General features: G+C 36.3%; 1 protein-coding gene across 11 annotated transcripts in view; it reads right to left on the bottom strand.

The window, feature by feature from the left end:
- Nucleotides 1-15,483, bottom strand: part of FMR1 (fragile X messenger ribonucleoprotein 1) — a 66,340-nt gene that overhangs the window by 25,973 nt on the left and 24,884 nt on the right. For all 11 annotated transcript variants that reach the window (XM_074206201.1, XM_074206199.1, XM_074206197.1 and 8 more), the window contains exons 2-5: nucleotides 15,010-15,062; nucleotides 9,383-9,476; nucleotides 2,929-3,000; nucleotides 2,525-2,673 (exon numbers count right to left, since the gene is read on the bottom strand). In XM_074206201.1, coding sequence (XP_074062302.1) covers nucleotides 2,525-2,673; nucleotides 2,929-3,000; nucleotides 9,383-9,476; nucleotides 15,010-15,062 — 368 coding nt within the window. The remainder of the gene's footprint in view (nucleotides 1-2,524; nucleotides 2,674-2,928; nucleotides 3,001-9,382; nucleotides 9,477-15,009; nucleotides 15,063-15,483) is intronic.

Here is a 15,483-nt window from a genome sequence, read left to right as displayed (position 1 = left end):
AATTACATTTTTATTTAAAATTCAGGTTTGTTATTCAGAGAAGTCCAGAATTGTGAGTTGGAAGTGACTTAATAGGTCAGACCTTCCATAACATCACCATGCCTGATCTCCCCTTTACTTTAAGGTCTCTAAAAGTGCTTTCCCCTCTAAGGTTACCTTAAATCTCTTCTGCTAAGATTTTCTAGACAGCAATTTTAAACATATTGTCTCTGACATTAGAACGCAATCTCCTTCAGGGCAGAGGCTACTTCTAAGTTGTTTCCTCAGCAATTGGCATAGTGCATTGCACGAATAGAATGCTTAAAAATGCCAAGTTACCATATCTACCTCCAGGTTCAGCCTATTCCACTTGTTACTGTCAACAAATTCAATTTTACATTCACACAAAACACTTGCTTCTATCCACACTCTCAGTCACTATTCCTAATCTGGAAGACAAGCACAAATCTTATCCTCTGGATATAACAACACTTCAAACACTGGAAAATAGATAACAAGTCCACAGCTATCTTCTCTTCTCCAGGTTGAGCATTCCCAGTTCCTTCAGTTAATCTTGATTTGGCATGACCTTGAAGCTCTTCACAACTAGAAGAAGCATCTTCTCTAGAAACTTCAACTTATCAATGTCCTTCTGAAAACATAATACTCAGATCCTTCACATATGGCCTGAAGCAAGAAGAAGAATATTTAATCCTCAAAAGGAGTTTTCCTTTGCCAAGATAGTTTCTATGGTGTGGGAGGAGGAGAAAACAACCATATCTAATAAGAGCTGCCTACTTAGTTCCACTGCAACCAATCTAGTTCATCTAAAGTGAAGGTAATGTAGTTAGTTAATCTTGCAGTTCTATAGCCAGAGTAACTAGTTTTTTATAACCTTTGTTGTTACATTGCTAACTACTGACCAGTTATTTTTTTGCAATAATGAGACCAAAATCATGAGTCCATTCAGAAAGGAGTAAGCAGGAAAGAAAAATTTTTTGAGTTATTTCATATTAAATAGGCAAAAAGCTTGGTTCTCATCAGTTAACTTCTTTTTTGGGGATAAAACACAGAAGCCTCAGTGAGATTCCCAGAGGTGAAATTTTGATAGATAACATCTGGATGCTTACTTTTCTATTTTAAATCAGTTTGGAGGTATTTGTTTGGTCTTAAAGTGGTTCTATGCCAACAAACAGGCAGAACCAAGCTTTACCCATCAATGAAAGCTCTTAATATAAGACAACAGATACTGAACTACAGAATGTGCAAACTGAGTACAGAGGATAGAGTAGCCCTGGGGGATAAAAACCCCACTTGCTTTAGGAAAGTCCTTCCATTTTACTTGATTATATTTCTTGATAGCAGGAAACATAAATCTGTGACTGTCTTCCTTGAAAATCTTAGTCGTTTTGTTTAAATGCATGAAAGAAATGGAAAATTTGCACTCTGCCTTATTTCTTGTGTGGGGGGAGAGGAAAAAAAAAACAAATGCACGAAACATTACTTCCATGTACAAAATGCTATTTACAGCACCTCACAAAGGGGCTGCACAGAACAGGTACTCAAATAATTGGTTCAATCAATCTTAGTTCAGAAATCACACGTGAAAATTTTCCTCAACAGTAGTTACTAGGTTTTCAATTTCCCACTACACTGAGATATTCTCTAACCAATAGTGATTCAACCTTATCTAGGAAATGTCTCTCCATCCTACAATGCCACCTCTGAGTACTAATTCTGAAATAAACTTCAGTTCGTTAGAGAAAATGAACATATTTTCTGGCCACATATTCTGTTATTAAGTTTTTAAAAGCAAATTGCCCTTTAAAAGTAAATTGCACTTTAATTCTTAGACTTATATTGACAAATTATTTTCCAATCCATTAAAATATTTCAATATTTTCTTATTTACAAGAATATAAAAAACTACTATATAAAATAATTGTTTTATTTATTTACTATTAAGATAGCATAGAAGGTGAACTTTTCTTCAGGGGATGAGAGAATTAATAGGTAGAATGGACATTAAAAATGTCTGTCCAATCCTCCCATAGAAATGATAAGGAAAACGACCCAAAGAGGTTAGGCCACTTGCACTATATTTCCACTTCTAGTTTTCTTTAATGTTGTAATGCTCAAGATTCAAGTTAATACTGCTAATAATTTATTAAGTTATATTGTAAATTTCAAATAGCTTCAGATAGTAGTGATAGAAGCATATAGGATATGGAATAACAATTCCTTCTAAATGGCATCATAATCAAATTTGAGGGCAAACCATTCAATTCAATTTCCCAATTTTCTGACAATTTTCCTAGCTGATATCAAATGAGCTCATAGACTATATTTGTGATCTTTTTTGCAAAGTAGAAAATACTTGCTGAATCACAATGAATTTATAAACTGTCAAGCAATTTTATATATTTTTTATACTTTGCATTTGAACCAAATTTATATATACTTATGTACATATAAAATATACGATATATATGTTGCATTTATGTGCATATGTGTAATTCTCTGCATTTGATAGCGTCACACTTACATTTGCCGTAAGTCCTCTGGCACATCCAGTTTGATCTTATGGAAAGTGTCTTTTGTTGCAGGTTTGTTGGGATTCACAGATCTTAAACGCTCAATTGTGACGATTTCATTGTAAGTGGCATCACAGGCTGCATATTCTATTACATAAAACTGGGGGGAGGGAAAGTAACAAAATTATCCCTAGTCATCATTTTAAAAATAGGACAGTTCTTATGCCTATTTAAGTCAAGGCAAAAGCACTGAAAAGAAAGTCATATCTAGTTTTAAAACCAAACCAAACACTAAACACTAAAAATACTTCAATCAAAAATACTTTGCAATCAGTTATCTCTATGAAAATCAAGAAACAAACACCAAAGGACAATGGAGGAAGAATATGTTTGGCCAACTTAAGGACTTCCCTACCTCGCCCTTGATCATACGGACTTTAGCCAACCACCAGCAACACGGTTCTTTCTCATTGGCCCTGGAATAAACCTACATGGACAGATGAACAGAAAACATTCTGATTACTATCACTTGAAAACCCAAATAAATACTTTTTTTAAAAAATTCAAGAAAACACGAGTGAGCACTCAATGTGTCAAATTTATTGGATTAACATGCAATACCATAATATGCACAGTATAAATCTTAAAAAAATATTCCTTTGATTAAATATTAAGTTCCCTAAAGGAAGAGACTGTCTCTTTTGTATCCCCAGGTACTAAGTAATATACTAAGAATTTCCTAAATGCTTAAAAACTATTGACTAGCCATGTAAAAATCTGTATATAATTGAGAATATCTTTCTTGACACACTAACACAAAGTAGTTCAAAATATAAACACCAGCCCACAATGTTTTAATATTATTAATCAACTGAAACCCAAGTATTAACAAATGCCTATACTTGGCTTAATAGCCAGAAGCACACATATCCCAATAGCATGACATGCTCCCTGGCTATCAATTACACATCTTTTGAATGCTACAACTGTTCTTAAAGACTAACACAATACCTTCAAATATTTCATGTTCTGCATCAATGGCTCAAGAGGTCAATATGATAGCAACTAGGGTTAACTGTTCATGTTAGAGTGAAAACTTTGGAAAGAGAAAAAAATATTCCACATATACTCTGAACTCCAAGCAAACATCTTATAGATGTGTCTTGGCTAAAGAATGGCACTGGAAATTAAAAAACTCCATCGTCATTTCTCAGAATACAAATTTATGGGCTACTGAGAACACACATTTATGGGCTACTGAGAATAAGTCAGGAACAGCATTGTCCCTTTGGGGAGGAAGTAGACTTTCATATATACTAAAAAGTAGAATCACCAAACTCCAGGAGTCAGTTATCTACTTCCAACTTCCCTCTTCTCCCAAATGCAGAAACCAAGATGATGTGACTTGCCCATGATCAAATAGTGAATGATCAATAGAAAAAAAGGCTGTAACCCAAGTTTCTGGACAACTTGTTCAGTTTTTTCCATCAAAACATAACACCTTAAGAGTTGTTCAAGTGTTACTAAGGCACTGATCATGTCTAAATCATGATATATCTTAAGTTACCTGAGACTACACAGAAGTGGGAATTTTTTGAAGGGTTGAATGAAAACATATCTCACAATAGAAAATACAAACATACTCCAGTTGAGGGTTTTAAATGCAAAACCAGTATTAAAATCTTTTGATTATCATCTATGAATATACATTAGGTCCCACATCATTAAATAATTTCATACATCTCAAGCCCAAGGCACTCACTCACCTATCAATGGATACTTCTCCCCAAATGAAAAGAGTTTAGGAGGGGATGGGGTAAGTAGAATCACACCAGTAACATCACCTACTTCTCCAAGCAGAGACCAAAAGGAGACTTACTTTGAAAAAGAATAATAATTTGCCTCAAATGTGCTAAGGACTAGTTGCTCTAGTTCAGGACCATGTATTGGTTGGAAATGAGGGTGACAAAAAAATGAATCAAGAAATAATCCTTTCCCCTAAAGGGATTCAAAAAATCTCAGAATACCAGAGTGTGGAGTGACATCTAGATGAGTCACATCTGGAAAAAATCCCTGCTCCAGCATTCCTAACAAGTAGCTGTCCAGTTTTTGTGCTTGAAGACTATTTGAAGAATCACCAACCAATTTCTTTAGGTAGTCAGAGTTCCTTTCAGATACTTCTAAGTATTACAAAGATTTGGGGTTTTTTCCCCTTTGACATCAAGCTAAATTTACCTCTTAACAATTTCCACCCACTATAAGTCCAAAATCATGAGGGCAATTCCTCTTCCACATGGCCTCCCTCCAAAAACTCTTTGAAGGATAGCAATCATTCTCCTCACATGACATGACCTTGAAACCCTTCACCATCCCAGCAGCCCTCCTCTTGAGATTCTCCAGATTATGGCTGTCAACCTTTAAATGTAGCACTTATAACCAAATGATTACATCCTTTGTGGATATGTTCTTGAGTCCTTTGGAAGCAAAAGTATTTTCAAAATGTAATAGAGTGAATGCTTCATGGAATTTCATTTGGAATTTTTTTTTTGGCCCTGAAGAATCTGCCTTGTATTATGACTTCCTTCAAACATGATCTGACCGGGGAAGACTACAGTAGGAAGATCAGTCCCACTGTTCTACATGCTGTGCTTCTCTTAAAGCAGGCCAAAATAGCACTACATTTCTAACCTATCATATCCCACTGAAATCATAGCCAATGTAGTTTGGAGGGTGAGGGAAAGGACAAATATACTCTTAATTGTGACAAAAGCTAGAATTTAAAGATCTAGAGAAAGTAACAAATACAATGGGAATTATAAGACTGACCAATCAACAAGTATTTTTAAGTACCTAATCTGTGTTAGGCCTTGTGAACACAATTATACAATCACAAATTCTTCCCAAAATAAGTATTTCAGAGCACAGGTGTGCCTTAGAAATAATGGGGATCTCTCAACACTGTCACATTTTTGTAAATAATAAATGTACTATTTAAAGTAATTTATGCTTAGGCCAAAATCTCTGTGTAAAATTAACATAGCCTTATATAGAATATTCACATACCAAATTTTGCATAAAAGTGGTAAGAAAAAGGTGAAACAAGCTATAGTTTTTAGAAAATTATTACTTTGGGGGCGGAGCCAAGATGGCCACAGGAGAAGAGCCTCTCTTAGGTGCTCTTTCTCAAAACTTATAAAATAAGGACTAACTGAACTTTCGAGAAAAGAACCCACAGAGGGATCCAGTGATGCAATTCTCCAGCCCAAGGTAACCTGGAAAATAGCGGAAAGGTTCCACTCCATGGGGTTGGAGTGGTGGCCCGCCAGAGTGAAGAAACTTCAGCCTCCTGGAGGCAGACCCAGGGTACCTGGCAAGCCCCACAGCAGCAGAAGCAGTTTCCTGACCTACACCTGGGGAGCATCCAGCACAACTTCGACAATGGGGGGGGGGGGGGCGGGCAGCGGTGGCCGCACCTCTGCCAGAGTGAGCACATGAAGCCAGCCCTCAAAGCACTCAGCAAGCAGTTTGGCCCGCTGCAGCCCAGAACCAGGAACTGGAACTGGAAGCAGACAGTCTGTAAGCAGGAGTCCCCAGGAAACTGAGCCTTGAGTACGCAGGCTAGATAGGGGAGTAGAGACTTCAGAAGTCTGCCTTCTATACATGGAACAGGACTCTAGGACTCTGACCACATTCAGATCCAAATCAGTTTGGGAGCCCCCTCCCTCCTCAGCTCCATGGCAGAGGGGTGCACCTGTGGTCATTCACAGACCAGGAGGGAAGACAGAGCCTCGCACACTGAGATCCATGTGGGGGTGTCCCAATAATACTCAAAAGCTCAAGAAGCACCCCAAAACTAGGCACAGGCTGGGGAAATGAGTAAATAGAAAAAAAGAGGAACACCATTGAGAAATACCTTGTCTATGATCCCAAGAAGGATCAAAATACTCAATCTGAAGATGAGGAAGTACAAGCTCCTGCATCCAAAAACTGCAAGAAAAACGGAAATTGGGCTCAGGCTATGACAGAGCTCAAAAAAGATTTTGAAAATCAAGTGAGGGAGATAAAAGAAAAATTGGGAAAAGAGATGAAAGAGATGCAGGAAAAACATGGGAGAGAAGCCAGCAGTTTAATTAAGGAGATCCAAAAAATGCTGAAGAAAATAACATGTTAAAAACCAGCATAGGTCAAATGGATAAAACAGTTCAAAAGTTATTGAGGAGAAGAATGCTTTAAAAAGCAAAATTGGCCAGATGGAAAAAGAGGTAAGAAAGCTCTCTGAGGAAAAGAAATCCTTCAGGTATAGAATGGAACTGAAGGAGGCTACTGACTTTACGAGAAATCAGGACACAATAACTTCAAAACCAAAAGAATGAAAAATTAGAAGAAAATATGAAACATCTCATTGAAAAAAACAACTGATCTGGAAAACAGATTCAGGAAAGATAATTTTAAAAATTATTGGGATACCTTAACATCATGATCAGAAAAAGAATATTGACATCATTTTTTAAACAATTCCAAGGGGTGGCTAGGTGGCGCAGTGGATAGAGTAATGGCCCTGGAGTCAGGAGGACCTGAGTTCAAATCTGGTCTCAGACACTTAATTACCTAGCTGTGTGGCCTTGGGCAAGCCACTTAATCCTATTTGCCTTGCAAAAACTTCAAAAAAAAAAAAAAAAAAAGAATTGCTACAAGGAAAATTGCCCAGATATCCTAGAAGCAGAGGTTAAAATAGAAATTGAGAGAAGCCACCCATCTCCCCCGGAAAAAGATTAAAAAAAACCCATGAATATTATAGCCAAGTTCCAGAACTCCCAAGTCAAAGAGAAAATATTACAAGCAGCCAGAAGGACACAATTTAAATATCGTGGAGCTGCATTCAGGATCAAAGAGGACTTAGCAGCAACTACATTAAAGGCTTGTAGAGCTTGGAATATAATATTCTGGAAAACTAAAGAGCTTGGAATACAACTGAGAATCAACTACCCAGCAAAACTGAACATCCTCTTCCAGGGAAAACGATGGACTTTCAATGAACCAGGGGAATTTCAAATGTTCATGTTAAAATGGCCAGAGCTGAACAGAAGGTTTGATTTTCAAATACAGGACCCAGGTGAAGCATAGAGTGGAGGAGAAGGGGAAAATTTGAGGGACTTAATGATGATGAATTGCATGTATTCCTACATAGAAAAATGATACTGATAATATTCATATAAAAATTTCTCCTTTAATAGAGCAGGTAGAAGGAGCTTTTACAGATGGAAGCACAGGAGAGAGCTGAATTTGAAGAAATAATATATTGTAAAAATGGAGTCAATGGCTAAAAGGGAAATGTACTGGGAGTAATAGAAAGGAGAAGTAAAATAGGCTAAGATATTTCATATAATAAGGTTTTTTTATTACAATGAGCTATTGCAATGATATGGAAGGGGGGAAGGCAAGGGGGAATGAGGGAACCTTCGCTTTCATCAGAGGTGGCTAGGAGAGGAAACAGCATATATATACTCAGTGGGGTATAGACATCTGGAGTAAAAGGGGGGGGGGTGAGAGGAGAGGGTGGACCATGGGAGAGAGTGGTCAGATATAACACATTTTCTTTTTTAAATCTTGAAAGGGGCTGGGATTGGATGGACTATCCAGGACCACAGGGCTGGATGGTTGCTGGGCCTTTAGGGGTGGTAGGTGGGCTCAGGGCCTCTTGACTCCAGGGCTGGTGATCAGTCTGCGGCTCCACTGAGCTACCCTCTAGCACATTTAAGAGGGACAGAGTGAAAGGAGAGAGAAAATATAGTGTATGGTAGTGGGGAAGTACGAATGGAGGGAGTTGCTATCAGCAATGGTGACAGTGGAAAAATATGGAAGTAGGCTTTGTGATAGACTTATCCTTAAGAATGTGATCCACTGGTGACAGAGCTGGTGGTGTCAGAAGACAGACTGAAGAACATTTATTGTTATTATTAATAATATTAATATTATTAATATTAATATTATTATTATTATTATTATTTGGGTGGTACAGGGCAGATGGGGTTGGGTGGCTTGCCTGGGGCCACACAGCTGGGTGTTTGTTGGGTGTCTGAGGCTGGATTTGTACCTCAGTGCTCCTGACTCCAGGGCCGGTGTTCTGTCCACTGTGCCACCTGGCCGTCCCCTATTATCATCATCATCATTTTATTTTATTTTGTGGGGTTTTTTTTTTGGTTTTTGCAAGGCAATGGGGTTGGGGTGGCTTGCCCAGGGTCGCACAGCTGGGTGATTGTTGGGTGTCTGGGGCCAGATTTGAGCTCAGGTGCTCCAGACTCCGGGGCCAGTGCTCCATCCATTGTGCCACCTAGCTGCCCATTATTATTATTGTTGTTGTTATTTTAATTTTTTCCTCTTTATTGCTCATGGGGGTCTATATTTTGAGGGGTGATGGGGTATTATGTTTACACTTAAACAATATTTTAGTAATGTATAAAAAACAGGATTTGTACAAAAATAAAAAATAATTAAATTTGAAAAAAAAAAAGAAAATTATTATTTTCATTACATACCAAAAAACCACAAGGACCAACAACTGCTCAACAACTACCATTTCCTAGGGATCTTTGGGGAAGTTTTCAAAGCCTAATGGTGATTTGTAGCTTCAGATCTAGTAGCTTGTGACTTAGGTGTTCTAACCTACATACTCCTAGATGTTACAGAAAGGAGAAAACAGAGCTGCTGTGTGGCAAGGCCACAGAGCCAGAAGTAACAAAACACTGGGCATTCCAGACATCAAAGTATACTATTTAAAGAGAATTTAAAGAAAAGAAATAAAAATTTACCAAGTCACAGATCACGAATACTTTCTACTCCTATACTGAAAAAAAGAGCAGGGAACTTACCTCAACCTCATCACTTTCATTGATATCTTTATTATAACCTGTAGGAGGTGGGAATCTCACATCATGGAATGGAATCTGTCTCTCTGGTTGCCAACTGCAAAAGGTAAAAGAAAAAAAAACATTGATTCAAATGTTTTTCTCGTCTAAATTCAAAAGTGACCATTTCCCACTATACATGTAATTTTCTAATAAAAATAAGCAATAATGGTTAAATGTAATCCTCCAATCTTTTTCTAGTATGAAAGAATGTAAGTGTTTTGAAATAATCAATTGTATGCTAGAAGGGCAATAGACACTCCAAGGAAGAAAGCATGCAGCACTGTAACCTTTTAGTTCCCACTAGAGTATTTTCCTAACCACAACAAGGCAGCATGGCAATTTTTTAAAATAATGATTTCATCCCTTCCAAGTTCTAATCTAAGGACAAAGCAGGAATTCCTCCAAAATTTGAATTACTGAAGTTAGTAAGTATCAGTACAAGTGTTAGTAATAGCAGACACACTTCTGACCTTCCAAAGAGCCTTAACCAACATTCCAACAAAGCAGAAACAAGATCTAAATATCCTAACCAAGCATACTGGGGCACAGCTGGCACATCAGCAACTTAAAACTCACTTTTCCCCCTTAATTTTTAGGTCCCACGAGGTCAAGCCTTGCCATGGATTCCTAGCTGCTGCTCAGTACAACGTTCTAGCATGTACTGTGCTGGTGAGGCCGTATCAGTCACAGAAATCCGATGAAGAGAGCCTATAGGAGTTAGGTAAGTGGCGTGTCTTTGGTTTGGGGTTTGTTTTGGAAAACAGTGAGTGATTTTGCAAAGTTTATGATTTTTTAATCTCAAAAAGTATAAAGCATTAAAAAATAAACTTTGCAAAAACAACATACGGATTCCACTGGGAAAGTTGCCAAATCTAACTTTGGGCATTGATGCTAAGCAATGCTAGTATTTTTCCCCTCAAGTAGAGATATTGTAATGAATTAGGGATCAGTGAGCCAACAGATAATTTGCAACGAAACCCCATTAATTCGGAATTCATTGTAACTTGGACATGGCCACAGCTAAAGAAAAGCTTACCTGTGAACTATCTATGAAGAAAGGTTTGAAGAATATGTGTTTGAAGGCTAACCCACTAATTTCTACAATTCGGATTAGCATTTATTCTGAATTAATGAAGTCTTACTGTAAACTGCAAATTCAACATGCTTATTATACTTTATCTCTTGAAATTGTGCTGCTTCCAAAAGGATAAAATACTGATTTTTTTGATGAGTGATGAGCTTTTGTGAATACAATTGATATGAAATTTGCTAATACTATTTCTGAAGAAAACATTACTAGACATTTAAAAACACACTAGTAATATGATATTTCTTCAGGCTGGGGAATCATGCGGGTCTGTATTTTGGGGGGTGAGGGGTTATTATGTTTACACTTCGACAAGAATATTTTAGTAATGTATAAAAAGCAGGATTTGTACAAAAATAAAATAAATATAATTAAAATTGGAAAAAAAAGAAAATTATTATTTTCATTACATACCAAAAAACCACAAGGACCAACAACTGCTCAACAACTACCACTTCCTAGGGATCTTTGGGAAAGTTTTCAAAGCCTACCATAAATAGAACATAATAGAGTCTAAAAATCAAATTTATTTTTGTAAAACTAGTTTTTATAGAAAAGATACATTAAAGATAAGGAAGAAAACATTCGGCAGGAACCTACTCAAAGATGGCAGTATGGTGAAGCCCCACACGAGAAATCATAAACTGTATCATGGACCTCAATTTAAAATATAAAAAAATTGACTGTCATTTCATATTACTAGGACAATTGTTTGAGACTTAAAATACTGCTCTCTGTAGACATAGTAGATGTAGAAGTTAATGAGCTTGATGACTGAAGTTGAAAATGAGATAATTTTAAAAGAAGGTAGTGGTGGCTGGGAAAAAGAAAAGAATTGATACAACCCATTGCAATGATTACTCTAGATAGACATTTCTGAATTCACAATAATAAAGAGTTTTTGGTCAGTATTTAATAATGATTTAATAATAAAAGGTGAGGGACTGAGGAAAAAGAGAAGAAAATTGAAGAGGAGTCAATTTAAAATAAAGGTTCCATTTAAGACCAATATAGACAGTAAGGTCAATCTAAAAAAAATTGCTCTTCAAAGGATCTAAGACTCCTTTATGAAGGGTTAAAATAATACACAGAAGTTCTCCAATATATTGTCAATATTACTAAAAACAAAATCAAATTCCAAAGCTTTTCATACAATCCATCTTAAGTAGAATTGATGGAAACACTATTAGGCTTAACACTGGACTATGTATGTATACTATTGTATAATCCAACTGTCTGCTACAGCTCTAGTAGCCCCTGCCGGTCACACCTCCTTTCTCTTTTTGTTCAGGTTCTCCCTAGGAAATCGGCAGGTCTGCCTGAAGCACCCTGCTTGTGGCACAAAGAGCTAAAGGTGTGCCAACTTCTGGGCTGGTATCATTAGTCTTCTAGATGCAAGACTAGCTGCAATGTGCTAGGTTTTCATCCCATTTATGTAAACTATAACGTATCATGTATGTCATGGAACACTATTGTTCTATTGGAGGCCAGGAGGGATGGGAATTCAGGAAGCCTGGAGTGATTTGCATGAACTGATGCTGAGTGAGATGAGCAGAACCAGAAAAACACTGTACACCCTAACAGCAACATGGGGGCAATGATCAACCTTGATGGACTCGCTCATTCCATCAGTGCAACAATCGGGAACAATTTTGGGCTGTCTGCAATGGAGAATACAATCTGTATCCAGAAAAAGAGCCGTGGAGTTTGAACCAAGTTCAAGGACTACCCCCTTTAACTCAGGGAAAAAACCCAGATATCTTATTGTCTGATCTTGTTATCTTATATACTTTTTGTTTCTATCCTTAAGGATATGATTTCTCTCTCATCACACTCAATTTGGATCCATGTACAACATGGAAACAAAGTAAAAACTGACATATTGCTTTCCTGTGGGGGGGATCGGGGAGGGAAGTAAGACTGGGGAAAAATTGTAAACAAATAAAATCTTTAATAAAAAAATATTAAAAAAAATCAGATTCAGTAGATAACATAATTCATAGTGAAATACTTTTCGAGATTTAAATGGGTGTCATAAAAACATACTTTACCATTTTTTAAAAAATGTCAGTTTTTTCCCCCTTAACTTCTCAATTTCAATATTATACTCTTAAAACCACAGTTCATGATACCACAGATGGGAGTTATTTCCTGTCTAATAGCAGAAAGCAGTCATTTAAACTACTATGATATAATTATCAATCCAAGAATAAAATCACATCTTAGTTAATCTAAACCTGTGAATTCACTGGCATAAGGAATAAATTTCTAATGAGTATACTACCTCTGCCAATGCAAATCTCCAAATGCTCTGCCACTTATGATGGTCTTTTTAGAGCTTTCAGGCTCATAGGGACACTGACTTGTCCAGGACATAAAAACAGTGTATGTCACAGGTCAAACTTGAATCTTGTCATTCCCAATTCCAAGGCAAATTCTCTTGAGGTTTAAGAAGAGATGCTTCCATTCACGGATTTAAGACAGTCAAGTACTTGGTTTCGGGTTTAGGCTGCCAAACTTTACAAGAGTTTGACTTTCTTCTCATTCTTCTTTTCTTAACAATTACTCTAAAAACTCTCTTCCAGACACCCAATGGAACACAATATCAATTTCATAGGCTTATTAGAGATTTGATTTTTTAAAGTTTCTGGAACTTCTTGAGTCCCTTTTAGAAATAACATTCTATTTAGTCCAAAGCCTCTCATTTTATAGTTAGACAAAAATCAATTACCAAGTATTTATTAAGTACTTCTTCTGGGTCAGGAACTGAGCTAGCCCTGGGGAATACAAATGCAAATTAAAACAACCCTTTGTTCACAAGAAACTTACATTCTTATTGGAGAGGCAACCCTATATACATATTACCTTATAAAGAGAGTAAGGATCAGAAAAGGCATGATATGGGAGATGCTGGAGCTACATCTTGAAAGCAAGAGAAAGATTCTAGGAGGCCCAGGTGGGGAGGGAGTGAATTCCAATAAAAGGCATGGAGAATGGGAATCAATGGTGAAAAAATTGAGATCTAGACAGTTAAATGATGCATTCAAGGCAGTCAGGAGTAGAAGTGGAACTTGAGGTTTCCAAAGTCTGCTGTTCTTTCCTCTACCTTACTCAGCATGTCAGAGACCTCTGTCCCCCTATGTTGTTCTAAAACTACAAGTCCTAAACTAAGGAATGTAAAAGAAGCATGCTCACTTTGCTGTACAGAAAGTAACATCTAACACTGAAATATTTGCACCAATTCATCAACAACCATTAGCAAGTACCTACTTTGTACTAAGCCCTGAGCTAGGTGATAGGGATATAAAGACAAAAGTGTTATGATGCCTATCTTCAAAGGGGCTTGCTTACATTCAACTAGGGGGAGAGGGGCTACAACATACAGATAAATATAGAATATTTACAAAGTGATGAAGGGCATTGGGGAGGAGGGAAGGGTTGGCAAACAACTAACAATTACAGGAATCATGAAAAACTTCTAATCCTCAAAGTAATTAAAGGTTCTAAGAGATGGAAGTGAGATAGAACATTCTAGGCATGAAAATCAAAGGCAGACTATCCTGGAAAGGAAAAGTAAATGGGTCAATGTGAACAGAATATGGAGTGTATGATGGAGAGGCAAGTATAATCAAGTCTAGAGATAGTGCTTAAGTCAGATTACCATGAACTTTGTATTTCAAAGAGAAGAGTTCATATTTTATCCTAGAGACAACAGTGACTTATCAAAATTTTTTAAGCAGGGGGACATAATTGAATTTGTGAAAAACAGAGGTATTAAGGGACCAAATCTTTCCAAGGGGCTAAATATTTCAATGTTCTCATGCAACTTTTGGCCAATATCATAAATGGCTATTCCTAAAAAGGAATACAAATTAGTTGAGTTTTTTGCTGTTGCTTTCAAGAAATGAATATATTTGTAATAAGATGGAAAAATCAATTTACTTTACTATTGTTAGGCACAATACACACCTAAAAAACCCAAACTGTTAAGGCAACATATTTAAATCTCTAAGTTCCTGGAATATATAAATTCTTGTTCAGGAAACCGTTATTAAACCTGATTGCAATTATGATACTCCTAAAACTTCAAAATATAAAGAAGTTCGGAAATGTACTAAAAACACAATTCTAGGAGTTTAAACTTTAGCATTGAAATATTAATATTCTATCACTTTTTAATAATTCTTAACCAGGTCAAAAACACATGAAAATTTTTTCTGACTCATTGCAATTATAGCTATATGCCTGAAATATGTGCTTTGCTATATAACAACTTTTCTCTTTGAAATTAAAAACATTATTTAACATAATAAGTAACAGATTTTTAAGCAGTCAAAAATTGCCATATGACCATTCAAAGAAAGCCGTCATACAACCTTAGTCTTATATTCAATTACAAAAACTTTTTCAATATTTAAAATTTTTGTGAGCAATCCTTCAAGTATAATCAGGATCTAACTCTTTAAAAACTTGACTGTAAATCACACATCCAAGGACTTACTTGTTTTCAAATGCAACCGTTATTGAATCTTCATGTACATCTTTCACAAATGCCTGTTTAAAAAAAAAAAAAGAAACAATAATTAACTCAAAAGTCCAATTAAGTTCTACTCCTATGTTTCCTCATTGGGTTGTAACGCAGTGGTAAAGGGAACACTCAAACAGCTTAAATTGCAGATTTATGTAATTTTAACTTAGTTCCTATATTTATAGATCACATACCAGTTTTTTAATACTCTTTAAAATTATGCCAAAGTATACTTAAAACGTTTTGATATCAAACTGAAATTTATCATTCTGAAAGTTGAAAACTTGTAAGTTGAGAAATAATGAAAAGCATTAAACTTCCTCTAGTCTCATATGAATTTATATTAATTGTTCAAATCTGTTATGACCTATTTCATATTCCTTATCTCTCAATGAAGTAGGACGTTGATCAAATACTGTTTTAAAATTCTGAAGACTAAAATGCATT

The sequence above is a fragment of the Macrotis lagotis genome, chromosome X, assembly GCF_037893015.1.
Source record: "Macrotis lagotis isolate mMagLag1 chromosome X, bilby.v1.9.chrom.fasta, whole genome shotgun sequence".
Lineage (NCBI taxonomy): Eukaryota > Metazoa > Chordata > Mammalia > Peramelemorphia > Peramelidae > Macrotis > Macrotis lagotis.
Note: the sequence above shows the minus strand (reverse complement) of the source record. Positions and strands in the feature narration are given on the sequence as shown.